The sequence below is a fragment of the Abramis brama genome, assembly GCF_963993115.1.
Source record: "Abramis brama genome assembly, chromosome: 1".
Taxonomy (NCBI): domain Eukaryota; kingdom Metazoa; phylum Chordata; class Actinopteri; order Cypriniformes; family Leuciscidae; genus Abramis; species Abramis brama.
The window spans coordinates 36191741-36209269 of NC_139963.1; the positions used below are offsets into that span (position 1 = coordinate 36191741).

General features: G+C 38.5%; 1 protein-coding gene across 2 annotated transcripts in view; it reads right to left on the bottom strand.

Annotated features, from left to right (window-relative positions):
- The window catches only part of sdk1a (sidekick cell adhesion molecule 1a), a 396478-nt gene that overhangs the window by 97481 nt on the left and 281468 nt on the right, over positions 1-17529 (bottom strand). For both annotated transcript variants that reach the window (XM_084124950.1, XM_084124951.1), the window contains exons 6-8: positions 14703-14814; positions 13616-13806; positions 7848-7931 (exon numbers count right to left, since the gene is read on the bottom strand). In XM_084124950.1, the coding sequence (XP_083981076.1) occupies positions 7848-7931; positions 13616-13806; positions 14703-14814 (387 nt within the window). The remainder of the gene's footprint in view (positions 1-7847; positions 7932-13615; positions 13807-14702; positions 14815-17529) is intronic.

A 17529-nucleotide genomic window follows, 5' to 3' on the forward strand; every position in this document is an offset into this window, starting at 1 on the left:
TGATGTGACCAAACTGGAACTTTTTGGACCCATGGATAAGTGGAATTTCTGGTGCAAAAAAGGCAAAGCTTCTGAGCAGAAGAACACCATCTCCATGGTCAAAAATGGAGGTGCTCCAGTCTTGTTATGGGGGTGCTTTGCTGCTGCAAGAAGTGGAAATCTTTACTGTATGAAGGACATCATGAATTCTTTAAAGTATCAAGCCATTTTGACAAAGATGGTGATGCCTTCGGTGCATAGACTAAAGCGTGTGATCAATGGACTTTCCTGCAGGACAGCCATCCCAAAGTATACACCCAAACCTACCGAAGCCTGGTTCAGGGATCAGTCGTAGGATTTAATTCTGATTGAAAATATTGGGTGGAATTTGAAGAAAGCAGTGGTAACGTGAAAACCAAAGATTATCTGTGATCTTCCAGCTTTTTCAAGTGAGGAATGGGCCAAGATTGCTGTGGAGAGGTGACAGAAGCTTCTAAGCACTTACAGTATTAATTGGAGTATTCATTATTTATTGGAGTTTATAAAGAATAAAAGTTTCTGCACAAAATTTGTGAGTTGAATAATTTTGTACATAAATGTTTAGTGCCAATTAGATTTTTTCATTTTTCATTAACTTTACATTCTTAGAATCACTTGAATTGTTTTCAAGAATAATTTTGATTGTGACTATATATTATTATTATTATGGCTGATCACTGACAAAAGGCACATCACTAAAGATTACATTTACAGTTTTTCTCAGTCGCTTTGGTGCATTTTTCACATCACTATTTACATTTGCACAACAGTTAGTTCAACCTCCACAACATTTAGTCATTTGTGCACATCATAGTAGCAGTTTCTCATTCCTTCCAACAAATTGCAAATGCTTTTGGACATGCATCAATTGCTTTCATACAACTCTCTGCTGTTTTATAACATTATCATTTGCTTATGTCATGTCAGTCAAAATTAACTATACTTGTGAATGCTGAATAGTCATTCCATATAAAACTAATAGTCCTCATTTCATTGCTTGAGTCATTACATACAAAAATGTTGAACTAGTTGTCAAAATCTGTCAAGCAAATTTTACACATTTTTTTTAAATCTTTTTTTTTTTCCTGAAAATGTCTCCTAAATTGAACAATTTCTCTCAGGTGAATCTCAGCTTTCACTGATGAGGAACGTCTGGATGTGCATGAATGATTACAGTACTATGTATGTTGTATGTTCAGTTCCAATATGTACTGCAGTATTGTTTACAGTTGTGCACAGCTCTACCCAAAGGGAGTTTATGTTTGTTGTAAATAAGGGTGTATTTTTTCTTTTGCACAATGCTGTGAACAAATTAGAATTGCAAAGAGCATATGCAGTAAAAATGTGAAACATACATATTCAGTGTCTTGTACTCAGTTACCTTACTAAATACAGTAATGTGTAACTTTACTGTATTTTTCAAATGGCTGTGCAAATAGTATATAGTGCTGTCTTGAGCATTTTCAGGTAGTGTCACCAAGATCTGACTTTTTTTGCATTGGAAAACATTTACAGAGTAAACTGTCATAATGAAAACATGACAAAGCCATTTGACTATCTTGTTCATAAACAATGGTGTCAGGACTTTTCATCTTGATGACACTGACACTTTCATTGACATGAATACTTGCTTTTGAGGAATGAGCTATCCATTTTGAGCAAGTGACACGCTTTTGCAGGTTATCAACTAGGTTTTGCAGTTTGTACTAATTGTTTTGAGAACTGCATCAACTGTTGTGCAAATGTAAATAGTGATGTGAGAAATGCACCAAAGCGACTGAGAAAAACTGTAACTGTAACTGTAATTTTTTTTTTAAGATTAACTTTAAGTGACTGTTAGGTAATCTAAATGTAAAAATAGAGGAATTTAGCATGCACAATTAAATATCCAATATCTACCAACATGATAGCCAGACAGATGACAGACAGACAGACACACAGATAGATAGAACGACATACAGGCAGACAGACAGACAGACAGACAGACAGACAGACAGACAGATAGATAGATAGATAGATAGATAGATAGATAGATATATAGATAGATAGATAGATAGATAGATAGATAGAACGACAGACAGATAGATAGATAGATAGATAGATAGATAGATAGATAGATAGATAGATAGATAGATAGATAGACAGATAGATAGAACGATAGACAGACAGAAAGATAGATAGAACGACAAACAGATAGATAGAACAACAGACAGACAGACAGACACACAGATAGATAGAACGACATACAGGCAGACAGACAGACAGATAGACAGATAGATAGATAGATAGATAGATAGATAGATAGATAGATAGATAGATAGATAGATAGATAGAACGACAGACAGACAGATAGATAGATAGATAGATAGATAGATAGATAGATAGATACACTCAAAAAAATGCTGGGTTGTTTCTGTAAACAAATTGTTGGGTTGATTGTGCTGGGTCAAAAAGTTGGGTTGTTTGGGGTACTGTATACACATTATTGGGTTGCTCATGCTGGGTCAAATGAGTTGTAAGGGGGTCATTCACAAATAAACCGCTGGTTGGGTTATTTTGACCCAGCAACTGGTTACTTTTTTCATTCTTTGCGGAACTTTCTGGATTCTTCACTTCTGACCTGACTCGAGGAGCACGCCACTCGGAGCAGGCAGTGTTTTATGGTAAGTGTGGCGAGCAGGACGAGGTCGAGGGCCGTGGGAGGACGGCGCGAGACCGGTGGCGTAATTATGATGAGCCACACCTGTGAGACGCACCGGTCTCGCATATCTCACGGAGGAGCGGAGGCATAAAGGAGGAGCGACGACAGTGAAGAGCGAGAGAGGACAGGCCTGATTTTTAGTTCATGTGTTGTTTCTGTTTGTGTTGCCAGCAGTCGTCCGTGAGGGGCTGCTGGCTTTTACTTTCATTTTTGTATTTGTTTATTTATTTATTAAAATCTTTAAATGTTCGCCGGTTCCCGCCTCCTTCTTCCCGTAACATCTGAACTTCGTTACACTGGTGCCGAAACCCGGGAAGAGGGAGGGACACGCTGTCGGAGAGCCCTCGCTGCTGGGAGGAATCGCGGTGCTGAGGAGGTCGGGCAGCACGAGGGAGCGTCGGCCGCCGATTGCTGCCCGAGGCGATGGTGCTGGAGCGATGGAAGATCTGGTGGGACGGAGAGCTCGACACCGTGCTCCTGGATCGAGGAGGGGTGGCTGCCGTCAAGAGGGAGCGGAGGAGTCGCTCCCGTTCGCCGTGGGCCGGAGCCTGTTGCCGTCGGCCATGATGGGGGCGGAGCAGGGAACGGGAAACTCGCTGCCGGCTGCCCTCGAGAGGAGTCACCGCCGGCCGCCAGGAGGCGGAAGGGCGTCGAGCCGTCCCCCAACGAATGTCCAGTACCATCGCATGGCACCGCGAGTGACTCTCAGCTGTTTGAGGACCGAGCGGCAGTGTGTCCGGGAACCGGATCAAGAATTTTTTTTTTTTTTTTCCTCTCTCCCCTCTCTCCTCTCTGTCGCTCCTCATGCTTCCGTCTCCTTTCCTCTCGCCTCGTCTGTCCATACCCCCAGGTACCGCAGCCGCCATGATTGGTCCCCCCGGGGAGGGGGGGGGGGGGGAGTAGGCGCAGCCTCGGGAGTACCCCCCGGCCTGCGAGGGGCGATGGGGGTATGTGGCGAGCAGGACGAGGTCGAGGGCCGTGGGAGGACGGCGCGAGACCGGTGGCGTAATTATGATGAGCCACACCTGTGAGACGCACCGGTCTCGCATATCTCACGGAGGAGCGGAGGCATAAAGGAGGAGCGACGACAGTGAAGAGCGAGAGAGGACAGGCCTGATTTTTAGTTCATGTGTTGTTTCTGTTTGTGTTGCCAGCAGTCGTCCGTGAGGGGCTGCTGGCTTTTACTTTCATTTTTGTATTTGTTTATTTATTTATTAAAATCTTTAAATGTTCGCCGGTTCCCGCCTCCTTCTTCCCGTAACATCTGAACTTCGTTACAGTAAGTTAATATGATGTTTACCTATATTTTTAATAAGTTGTGGTGGTAGCAGCAAGCTAATTTCACTGTTCAACATACAGTCTTTGATATGGAAGTGTGAGGGGTAACGTATTTATTCTGTGAAACATTAATTAGCCACAGCTAGCCGGTTAGAATTTTTGACAATATGCCGCATCGTTAAATCCTTAGTTGAAATTAAACCAGCTATATCAGCAGCCTTTTTGAAATATGCAGTTTAAATTCTAAATTCATCATGTAATTATCGTAGGCCTATTCATTGTGGACGTTGTATTTAAAAGTGAGAAAAGCGTTTTGTATGAAATCCACACGCGCAGTTTCCCTCACAGGGCTCGCACGAAAAATCAGCGGGAAATGAGTCTCTAATGTAGGCTAGCTAACGTTAGTGAGTTGTGAGTGAAAAGTCTGCTGGCGTAGTTTTAGAAATAGCTGCTACTCGTCAGAAGAAATGACTGAGGTAAGTTCCAGCAGTCTGCGTGTGTCTTCTGTAATGTCTCGACTCTCGAACCATCGTTTCTGACAAAAAAAAAAAAAAAAAAAGGCTTTCAAGAGCTTGATATAGCCTAGTTTTTTTTTTTTAGTAAATGTATGACTTGCAATCTTTATAAACATCGACTGAGGAAAGGAGAAATAAATGGACAGGCGCCAGTTTTGAGAAGAAAAGTATACCCGTTTAGTTGAACGAATGATCGTCAATATTTAAAACTTAAAAAATGTAAACTTATATGATAGCCTACCCTATCATAATGCATGTCATCTTTCATTTTATTGTGTAAGTTAACATCTAAACGAGGCGATCATCAGCGCTGCCAGTCAGGAGATTAACGAGCAGCTTTGTGGGTTTGTGAGTTTTAATGTTAAAGACACTTTCAACATTACAGTAATATTTTACTTTTAATAAAATAATGTTTTATTTTAATGCCTTAATGTTGATAATATTTGTCCAAATTACTATTTTATTACTATTACTATAATTCAGTTTGCAAATGCTGAATACACATTTTGTTTGTTTTTCACATTTGGTCATTTGGTAATGTTTGCAATAATTTTAATTGCATATTCAATAATAAATTGATACTTCCACAAAAAAAGCATAGGTCAACATAGGTCAACATTTAACATAGGTCAGTTGAAACCAGGGATGCTTTCCTATAACACCTGATGTACTCATTATTTAATAAGAAGAATGGCATCTATGCTAATGTTTGTCTTTCTGTTCATTCTAAAGTTTACTGAAGTCAGCCGGATCCAGCCCGTATCCAGATCAGAAGGTGGACCTGCGCCTGGACCCATCCATGACGCATCCCTGAAGGGCCAGCCTCATCAGCCCTGTGAAGGCCTCATCGACACGACTGATCCTCAACAAACTCGTCTCCATACCGGTCTGATGACTCCGACTTCCAACCAGATGAAACTGGATAAATATTCTGAATGTTCTTATTCAATCTGACCTCTGACCTGTAATGCTGCCTGGATCATAATCATACACTGTTCGCTCGTTGGCCAGAGGAGAACTGAGCGACTGAGACTGGGTTCTCCCAAGGTTTTTTTGTCCATTCTGTCACTGATGGAGTTTTGGTTCCTTGCCACTGTTGCCTTGGCTTTTGGCTTGCTAGTTGGGGACATTTAATATTCAACAATATTATTGATCTGCCTTACTTAATGTGGATGATGATGCAATATTCTTCTAGAAACAAACTTTGTTGTATTATATTCATGTTACAGTATCACTATGAAGCTGCTTTGATACAATCTGTATTGTAAAAAGCGCTATATAAATAAAGATGACTTGATCAACAGGTGAGGACCAACATGGTTGAATATTTACAAAATGAGATGACTGGTGAATTGCTGCACATTCTGTGCCTCAGGGATAAAATGAGGGGGACATGTCAGACCTTTTACATTGATTAACATTTGTATTCGATAAAGAAAAGTATTAAAGAAATGTATAAAATAAAAAAAATGAGATTTAAATCATACAGTGGCCTCTCTGGTTTATTGTATTACAGAGATAATAATTATTTTACATTCATAATATAACAAATATTTGTTTCTAATTTTATTAAGGCAATGAGACAAGAAATAACCCAGCACATGAGTAAGACTTAACCCAGCAAGAGGGTTAATTTCACCCACTGGTTGGGTCAAATGAATGACCCAGAAATATGGGTTAAATGGTAAAACCCAGCACTTGGGTCAAACCAACCCAGCGCGTGTTCTGTCCAATAGTGACCCAGCCGTGTGGTTAAGGTTGGGTTATTTTTTAACCCAGCAGTTTTTAGAGTGTAGATAGAACGATAGACAGACAGAAAGATAGATAGAACGACAAACAGATAGATAGAACAACAGACAGACAGACAGATGGATAGATAGATAGATAGATAGATAGATAGATAGATAGATAGATAGATAGATACTGTTGGTGTATTGTTTGAGGCGGCATTATACTGTATAAACTTCACAGTTTCAGTGAATCCATTTTGCTAACGTGAAATCACACTATCTTTATCCCCATTCTTCCCTTTGGAAGCGAAGGCCTGTGTAGTATGAAGCCATACAGACCGCGCTGGTCTAAACACTCTTTATTATACACACTCAAAGGTCTAATTTTGAAAATGCTAGATGCTCTCTTTGTAGGATATAAAAAAGATGAAGTGTCAAGTGGAAATGAGATGATCTGAGTCCTTAAGCCTCCAAACAGATTCGGCTAGCACACTTTTAAGAATATTCCAGCAGCTTGGAAAAGTGCACTCTCGGGGGGGATGATTTAAGTAACTGCTGAAAGAACTAACAGAGAAAATCATCACTCGCTGTGGCTCTCGTCTGTATCAAGAGAAGGCCACCAGACTGTATTATTCAAACTCATTTAGCACTCTTCGCCTGTGGTTAACGGCTGTATCAAGCTCCACTCGGCACCAAACAGCCGCAGACTTTGCCGTGCAAATTTTCCAAGACGTATCAAAAGAGCGAGGGGCTCTGGGCATGTGTTATAGTCTTTTCCTTGATCCTTTAGAGCTGGAGACTTCTGATTCTGCTCTGGAGAGATATAACTTCTCAAAACAAAAGGATTCCTTTCAATTCAGCCACATAAAAAAGTGAGAAGAGTCCCAGAAGCAGCACATAAGAGAGGTAATGGATTGATTCCACTTTCTGCTCTTGAGGATACGGCGGGGTGACTCGCTTGTTTTTATTTCTCACAGCCCATCTGATGCTGAGGGATCATTTTTACCCCTCGCTGAAATTGCAGCTGAGCTGAAACTGAACCTCAACGGACAAATATCATAAGTACGGTTATAACAGTTGGGCCGACTTTCCATTTCAGCACTATTAGAAAGCTAGAGAATATTTCTGAAAGAAAACCAATACCATTTCATCAGCCATTTTTCCACACTATAATGATAATGGTTTAAGCCCCTTCCCATCAACACCTCATATCTCACAGCTAATCGTAAACTCTTCGCCACTCGTCCGAAAGGCTACCATTTGTCTTCGACGAAGGGATGCTGACATCCTCTAAATGTACTGATTTTATAAATCACCCCCAAACAGAGCAGGACGCAGCTTTTGGGGTTGGTTAATAGACCCGCACGGCGCTCCTGGGAGTTCACAACGGTGGGTGGCAACGCAAAGAATGCAATGCGAAAATTGCTATAAATACCTTTACATAACTAAGATTACTGACTACAAAAGCTCGATGAAGCGCATGGATCAGAGGGGGGCTGAAGTGTTCTGTGTGTCTTTTGTGTGTAAAGCATATTGGGGAGTATACTCTTAAACCTCGAATCAATCCAGCCCCCTCAGTTTAAGTCCTGCACGTAAAGCACTGACCTCGAGCTTGGCACTGGATATCCACACTTTTCTCCACCTCTCCCATCATCTTCCTCCTGGGCTCAGCGGTGAAATAGGGTGCTTCTGCAAAAGCAAACAAGCTTATTTGAGAACACTGTCATTTCTCAACTGAATACAAAAGAAGGACGTTTTCGAGGTATTGAAATTCATAAACGGCTTCAGCAATAATTGAGTGATTCAGTCAGTGGAATTCAATGTATTTTCTTAAAAACTGTATTTTCGTTGAGCGCAGATGGGCGTGGGACAAATTTATTCCCTTTTCTGTAGCAACTGAACGTTTACTGGAGCAAAAGTAATGAATTCATCAACATTGTCAAGATTGAAATGCTCGGCTTCTGTGCTTAATGTAGTCACGTGTCTTCGGCAGTCAGACATGTGGAAGGGTCGCATTAAGACTGAGAGCACTGTTGGGCATGTTTCATTCACTTCCCTCACCTAATACACAACGTCCTCTACTGTAATGTTTGGACTTCCTGTAGAGGCACAGATGGCTACTGAAACTTCACAATGCTGCAGTCTTACATTATAGATTTCATGCTTATAAAAGATCTGTTATGAGTCTGTAACACCGTGTCCTAACTACACGCGACGCGATAAAATTCCAGCGACAGGCAGTGTGTCTGTCCACACTAGACGCGACGCGAATGTGAGACGCCACAACGTCAATCAAAAACCACAGCCAATCAGAACAGCGTGTGGACGGAGTCTCGCGGCAAGTGCACAGCACTAGAGAGTAAACTTGACGGCACTCGCAAGAAAATGGATAAGTAGCTACATAAAAATTCACAAATATTACACCATTTACAAAATACATAAGCTACTGAGTTACTATAACAATCTTTGTCAAATAATACACTTGTTTGTTCACAGTTTGAACGTTCTTGTTTCCATTTGTTTAATTTCAAGATCTGAGGTGAATTATATCCATTGTTGCTTTTACAGCTCCAAAGCTGGAGCACTAAATGATACACATTTCACGCTTTTAACATTAAATAAAGCACATAAACAGCACCTGAGATTATCATTGCCACACTTTGTGTTTGATGTTCCAGCGCGACGTCGCAGAAAAATAGAAACCGTTTCTAAATTAGTCGCCGTCGCGCCTGGTTAGGACAAAAACTCTGATTAACATGGAAAAGATACCTTTTATCACGTGTCGCGGCGTCGCGTGTAGTTACGACACGGTGTAATGAGGGAAATCTGCTATTTATTATGTTCACATTATACTGTAATCAGGTCTGTATGAATGTTTTTTTTTTTTTTTTAGGAATGGTTCACCCATAAAATACAATTTGGTCATAGGGATTGCACAGACTAGTCAACTTAAATGCTCTGCCATAATGCTTTAAGCTTGACGTCAACTAGTTGCTGGTCATGGCCTATAGAGGGCGCAACAGGATAAGAAATCTTTGAAGAACTTTTACGCTCCGTTTCCAACAGTAAAAATGACAAATAAATGCATACTCCGAGAACGCTCCACAAGATATGTTTGATTGTACCATCTAGATGCTCAAAATTGATTGGGAGAATACACGATTTAAACAGCTTATTGTACACATAAGTTAATCGCCCGTTCTAAACTAATGCGCTGCTGCATTGTAACTCACACACATACAGACAGTAGCTCGCACATATCACACAGATTGCGCACACACAAACATTCAGTAGTGCAAAAATGTATTGTCAACACTGTTCTGTGATTTATCAATAAAATAGCTTAGAAACTGAAAAGTTCCAGCATATATTTCTTAACTAAAACCCACAGCTTTACTATTAGTAGAGAGACACTGCCACGCAATCGTTCTCTCACTAATGCATTCATATATGTAATCTTTACAGTGCTACTGTATCTGATTTAGAATTCTCCATCTGCGGAGAATTGACACGTTGTTACATTTTTGGAGAGGTGCACGCAAGGGTACGCGTGCTACACACAGCCTACGACGTAGCTACGGCGGGAGTTCGACGCAGAAGTATAAATTGGGCTTTAGTGGTACAACAGTTTGTCACTAGGGCAGTACCCTTAAAGGGACAACATTGTATTTTTTTTACCCATTAAACTTATAAAAGCAGCTTAATGATACATATTACTACTCTAAGTTACTAATATATACTTTTAAGGCATATATGTGATACAAATTTGCCCTGTTAAGGGTACTGGCCCAGTAACAAGCTGTTGTACGCCTGAGGGTATGATTTTGACTTCAGTTAATCTCATTGTTTTTTTAAATGTTAAAGTTCAGGTTAATATGCAGAATCAACTATACGTATACAATTCATAGTTTGATTTCCCTAAAAAGTATTAACACTCTGTTACACTTACTGTTTAAAAAATACTGTTTGTTTGAGTATCCTGATCAGTCTGAAAACAGCAACACTGACTCAACCAATGGCATGAGTTTGGGGCTGGTCTATCTGTTTGTCTGTCCAATGGCAGATGAGGGGAGTGGTGCAGAAATTACACACTGCACCATTGAGTTGTTATTCATTGAAAATGAAAATAACACTGATTTGGAGTGACAAGAAGGAAAATAAACTATTCATTTTTGGGTAAATTATTCCTTTAATCAGTTATTTAGATGCTTTAATCATGGAAATCGGGGCGAGAAAGCACATTCATTGATTTATTTTCTATGAGCTATTTCATAGATCTCTTTAATAGTTTTACAAGAAATTAATCTCTTATAATGTACAGCTTAAGAGAGATATTATTGTAGAGATTTACGCTTGAGAGACATAACTGTGATGCATGTTTCCTGAGAAAAACTTGCAGACCATCAAAAATCTGAAGTGCATTTTTTTTTTACACAAATAAGCAGATGAATAAATGCATACTTAGAGATCTTGAATATAATTCAGACACCCAAACAGTCACTAAGCTCCTGACTTATGTGCAGCGCCATACTGACAGCCCACATTAATCAATTCACATCCACTCAGTCTTGCCTAGTGTAATATATTCCTCCTGTTACGGATTCGTCTGTCTATACATATGTATTGGACTTCACATGGAGTTCAGAACACCTGTCAGCTGGACTCTCGAATGGACACCGATGTGAGGCATAAATATTTAATATGCTGTTTAGCTCAATGGGTTTCCTTATATAACTGTACAGAGAAGCAGTACTGCCTGTACTCAGCATGTGTTAAATATATGTACTGTAGCTATAAATATATTTAAATATAAATATAAAAGACAGGAAAAACTTAATTCAGCCCGACACTAACATTAATCAGAGAAAACGTAAAGTGAAATCATTCAGGAACAGCTAATTAAGAAATTGCGAATCTTGTTGTATGCTGCTATCTCTCGCGAAGAGACGAAGACAAATTTGGACAATGAATTAATATTTGGCATGATATATAGTTCACAAGTTATACCGTAGGCCTTATGGTTACACTTTATTTTGATGGTCCACTTTAGACATTTTACTAGTAACTTGTCAACTAACTAATTAAAATATTAGTAGGCTGTAATAGACCTAACCTATAGGGTTCAGTGTTAAGGTGCAGGTTGACAGAATAATTTGACATGTAGTAGCAAAATTACTAATAGTCCGTTGAATGTCTGTTGGGGAACATCAAAATAAAGTGTTAGCAGATGTTAAGCAGTCTACTAATACTCTAATGAGAGTTAATTGACATGTAGTTGCAAAGTTACTTTTAAGGCGGGCATGCACTGTGCGTTTTTTGTCCGATTTTGAGCCGAATTCTGACTTGTGCGACTCTTTTTCGGGTTGGGCCGATTTTCAGCTTTGTCGTGCGTCGTTTGTCGTGCAGTGTTCGTGCAGTGTACAGGGGGAAACGAGAGGTGATTTACCTCTCCCGACCGGAAATCGGATGGTCGGATGAATTTCTGGCATGTTAGAAATTTTGGTCATGACTATATCGCACAGTTGAAGCAGAGCTACGAACCGATTGCCCTAAATTCAGTGTTTTTTCCCTCACTGCGCCTGCGCGAAAACAGAAGTTTTATCTGCAGCAAAAAAAAAAAAAAAAACACGAAAAAAGGGAGATCTTTAAGTTCTGTAGTTCAAACTAGCTACAAATTACTGTTGCTTACCTCCAGTTCGTGTTGCAAAATGGATTAACCATTACCCACTTCTTCCAAGCCACCTGCGATGTACACTTTGCCTCTTTTATTAATTTGTTAAACAATGTTTTTAAAATAAAGCTGTTTTTAATTTTCATTGATGAATTATTGCAGTGTTCGGACATATTATAGACTGTTAATGATTAATTATATGCCTATAATTCATTGTAATCGACCTAAATGTTTTAGACAGTTTTCAATGAGGAGGAGTAAGCTTTGTAATATTTCATTATCCTCACAGCGTGTTGGTTATCCGGTGATGCGCTATGAAATTATTGCGTGGCAATTTAATTATAATAGTCTATCACTTTAATAATAAAAGTAGCCTGGGCCTTCCCTAATAATAATAATAATAATAATAATAATAATAATAATAATAATACAATAATGATAATAATAATTGAATATGCTAATTCGCGCATATTTCACACGTACAGTGTGAGCAGTCTGAGCAGTGAAGTCGCAGCTCGACGTTCGGACCATATAGTGTGAGCACATAAATCCTGAGCTTTGGCTTTACACTACATGCGATCTACTCGTTCAGTGTGAGTAGGTACCTTGCTGAAATCACACAGACATCGCACAGTGTATGTCCGCCTTTAGCCAGTAAAAAGTCTAAAGTGGACCATCAATTGCAGTTAAATTACTCCATTTTTTTTTTTCAGTTAATCCAAATAATGTGCTTTGTGTAGTAATATCAAAATTTGTTCAAGAAAATTATTTATTAATTACATTTTTATAAAAATTCTTATATTAATATTTTAAAATTAATTATACTACTATTATTACTACTGACATTAATTCTATTACATAAGAAATGACTGTTATTATTAGTCTGTTTTGTAATGTTTTATTATACAATAGAATATTATTTAGGAACATATATTAATAATAATAATAATAATAATAATAACACTTATTCATTATTTAATATAATTAATAATAATCATAGCTTACTGTATGTGTCTATACCATTAATAACAACAACAGCAGCAGCACTAATAATGATAATAGTATATAAATAATAGTAATAATATTAAATATTAGACCACTTTTATTTTAACATCATTCTATGACTACATTAGATAAAGTAATTTTACATGTCAGATGAGGTAGAAATGGCTTCTTTAGGTACCAATCTACTCAATTAAATTAACATTGTATTCATGTAACACACAAAGATGTTTGCAGATCCAGCTTCCTTTTTTCTAATGCATTGAGCTGTCCTAAAGATATGATAACTCCAACATTTATCTCCTTACACGCCGTTATTTCAACAAAAGACTACACATGTGCACTTTCTGTTTTTTTAGTAAATCAGATGACTTGGAAATAGGTCTGATGGCACTTCAGCGGTGTGTATTCAGGAAGATCCTAATGTTTAGTATTACCTGGTGATATTCTCATAGAGCGCTGTGACCGATAGCTGTAATGCCTGAGGCTCTCCTAAAAGCTCTTAGCTCAGCTAATACAGTGTGTAATTTGAGGTTTTATGTGCAGTAATGTAGTGCTATACCTATCAGAGGGCTTTGCTGTTCATCACTCCCCACTGAGTGGAACCATTAAGATGGTGGATTTTCTCTGCAGACGTGCAGCTGTGAAAGCATTGTGACGGAGAGAAGAAATGGAGCTTTTATTGGACGATGTGATTTACCTGTGATAGTGAGGAAGGCTCTGGCCTCCGCCGGCTTCACACTGCTGTCCAAAAGCGAGGCTTCGCACATATACATGCCCACATCGGCACTGGTTGGATTGATGATGGTCAAGCGTCTGCTGTAGGAGCCCACACCGCTGGCCACTTCCACGCCGTTTCTTCGCCACACCAAATTGAGCTTCTCAACCGGACTGTGGAGAACGACAGTGCAAAAATGTGATGTACTGAGCTTTGTTGTTGCGAACTTGGACATGTAGGTGTGTCACTACTCAGGACATGTAAGGTTTTGTCAAAATTGTAACTCAGAAGTGATAGTAGAACCATTTTTCTGGTATACACTATCTTTAAAAAAAAGAAAGAAATTAATACTTATTTTCAGCAAGTGCACATTTAATTTATCAAAAGTGACACTAAAGTAATTTATAATGTTACAACATTTTATAGATTAAAGAATCAACATTGATAATAATAATAATAATAAATGTTTCTTGAGCACTAAATCATCATATTAGAATGATTTCTGAAGGATCATGTGACACTGAAGGCTGGAGTAATGATGCTGAAAATTCTGATTTGCGTCACAGGAATAAATTACATTTTAGAAAATAATCACAGAGAAATCGTACTAATATTTCACAATATTACTGTTTTCATGATCAAACAGATGCAGCCATGGTGAGCATAAGATACTTCTTTCAAAAACTTTACAAAAATCATACAACTTTAAAATCTTATATATACAGTAGTAAACATTTGAAGTGGATCAAAAAAGTTCTTCAAAGTTGTCCTAAGACAAGAACGGGTATTGTTCAAAAATTCATGTATAACTGATGAAAGGTTTTGATCCACTTCAAATGTTGACTAATGTATACAGTATATATCCTGTTGATCACTGATGTTTCTGGAAAACACATTCAATGCACTGCAAGTGTTACTTTAGCAACTATTATAATAATGGCTTTGAAATGAAGGTTAAATGGAGAAAGACAGTCTGAATATTGATGGTTGTGAACCTGTCCGAGGTAAATGAGTGTCAAATGAACTGCGTGCTGCTGAGAACAGCGTGTGTCCATATAGCCGCACTCACCGCGCATTAGCTACACACTCCAGCGTGGCCTCACTGACCCCGGCCACCACCGTAGTGTTTCGGGGTGGGATTACAATGACTGGAGCCACAGGGTCCGCAGGGGCCTCTGAATCTAACCAGGGAGAAGGTTAAAAAAAAGAAAGAACTTTAGATGTACATATGATACTACAAAACAAACTTTTTTACATTTTTTAAACCAGCCTAAGGTGGTTTGCTGGTCTTTCAGCCTGGCCAAGTTGATTTAGCTGGTCTGAATGGTCCAAAAGCACCCAAAATCCCCACAAACCTAGTGGCTAGGCAGGTTTAAGCTGTTTTTTTTGTTCTTTCAGCAAGGATCAAAAATACATTGGTGTTTAAATTAATGATCAGTTATGTCCCCAATTTGAAGTTAATAATATAAAACAACAGATTTTTTAATGGGAAACATAAAGTGGGATCTTTACTAAATCAGCCAACAGCCGTGGACTTGTGGTATTACCACTCAGAAAAAGACAAAAGACAGAGTTCAGCTCTTTATGTTTTATGCTTGCTTGACACAGACTAATTTGAATAATTTATCTGTTGGCAGTGGTCCTGCAACATGCTCCAAACGGTGGGATTCCTCCCCACCCCCTCCTCCGGCTGTTATGCGAAGTCATTCTTGCATGAAAATATGCTTTTTACATTTTTAAAACGACCCAAGCACATCTCTCGTCTAATAGTGAAAAATTAAATACTGCCTATTAAATCAGCTTCATTCTATCCAGAGGAAAATTAGAGAATGTCTAAAATATTGAAATCTTATGATAATGAGGATTTAAATAACTAAGTCGAATGCCAGAATCAAGCCTTTGATGTCGAAGTTGACGAAATGCATGAAAGAGCTGCCTAACTCAAAAATTGGAACTTGTCAGTAACTTCGTGCGATACCGTAGTAAGTCCTAAAAGGGACGGGCCGCTCCAATTACAGTTAGCATCTGATGTGACTTATTAAATATGCCAAGGAGCATACAGAGGTCATAAGCACATATTCAGGATGTAGGGAACTGAATGTAATGGTTTAATTGAAAAATTGGCCAAGCTTTAATCTGAATATTGTCAGTGACCTTTGATATTCACAAAAAGAATATTAAAGGTCACTGCTAAAGATTGCATTTCGCTTTATGATTTATGTTTGTACTTTGGGCTACAATTCCAGCAAATATTACAATATTGCAAGGTTGAAGTATTTCTTCACAGAAAAGACAAACTTCTCTATGCCACATAAACACCATGTGGACTGAACCAAATGTTTCAATGAGAAGAAAGCATGGAAAACATCCATAGATGCCTTAAAGTTCCTTAGAATTCTCACAAATCACAGATGTAATGCTAATTTAAGTTAAATCTCGAACATATTGTAAATAGGAATGTGTTTCTTTTAACCAAGTCTCCAGCGGGCTTTCGTGTTGGAAACAGATTGCATGGGGCGCATGGGCCTCCCTCCCTCCCTCTCTCCCTCTGTATTTGCAGATGGGGCAACTCTTTGCAATACACTAAGATATTATTAGAAGACTCATACAGTATTTGTTTTTGGAGAGGCAAGAGCGAAAATCCTACAGTGTTATCATATGTGAGGCGTGAAGCTTGTTTCAGGGGATCCTCTGGCCGCCTACTTCTGCTTCAATGGATAAGTTGCCTCACCTGTGGCCATGGGAGGCAATAATCATACTAAATTCATCAGGGATGCGGTAAACAGCCCAATTCCCTCTTTTTATCACATGATCACCACTGTACAAATAAACTTCATCCTATGAGTTACATTAGTTTATGAATATTAGGTTACATTATCTCATTTTCAGTGTATGCTTGTTATCTCTTCTGAGGCTGCAGTAGCAATGATTTTGTCATACAATGGTGCATTAAAGGGATAGTTCACCCAAAAATCATTTAAATAATGGCATAATTTTCACTTTTGAGTGAACTATCCCTTTAAGTTGAATATGGAATGTGTATTTTATAAAAATTTAAAGTCTTGACATTCATTATGAATTCTTCAAACTGCTTGTGATCAATCATTCATTTCCCATGAACACCACAAGTTTGATTGTTTCCATTTCATTGAATTAGCTGTAAACTCAAAGACATTTCATAGGAGAACAGAGCTGTGTGTTAAGATGGCACTAATGGTTTTACAGACTTGTTCATGTATTTTAGTTAGTGCATAAAAACAAGATAAAACAAGATCAAAACAAATGTTCTCCACTGGTGTGGGTTTGAACTTGGTTTTCTGAGATATCTTACCATATGATCCACGGTACTTCTTGTTCACTGTCCGGCAGCAAAGGCAAAAAAAGGGGACAAATACCAGCCAAAACAGTGAATTTACAGTATGCTGTATACGCACAGTGTTATTCACACAAGTAAGGAATGTTATGGCATCAACAGGGCCTAACCCCAAAAAACGCTGACTGGTCAACAGGAATGTTGTTTCAGGATCTAGGAACATTTCCTACTTGTGTAAATCATGTTAAGCGTATATATGGGTGTTTCTTCAACTATGGGCAATGTTGGTCTTATGGCACAATCTCTTTAGCTTAATTTGTCCACTAACAGTTGTTTTCATAAAAATCCATACCACATTGTCATTTCTAATCATTCTGTGATGGAAATTATGGTGGTGGAAGTGATTTTTTTAAACATTTTTGGAATGAAATGCTGGAATAAAATAAAACAAGTTCTTTGTCTTTCTAAGGCTGATTTCATAGCTAACATTTAAACATGTAAACTAAAACATTTTTTTTATATTTTTTTTACACAATTTACCAAAAACACAGCTTGAATGGAAATGTCATACAGACAGACACAC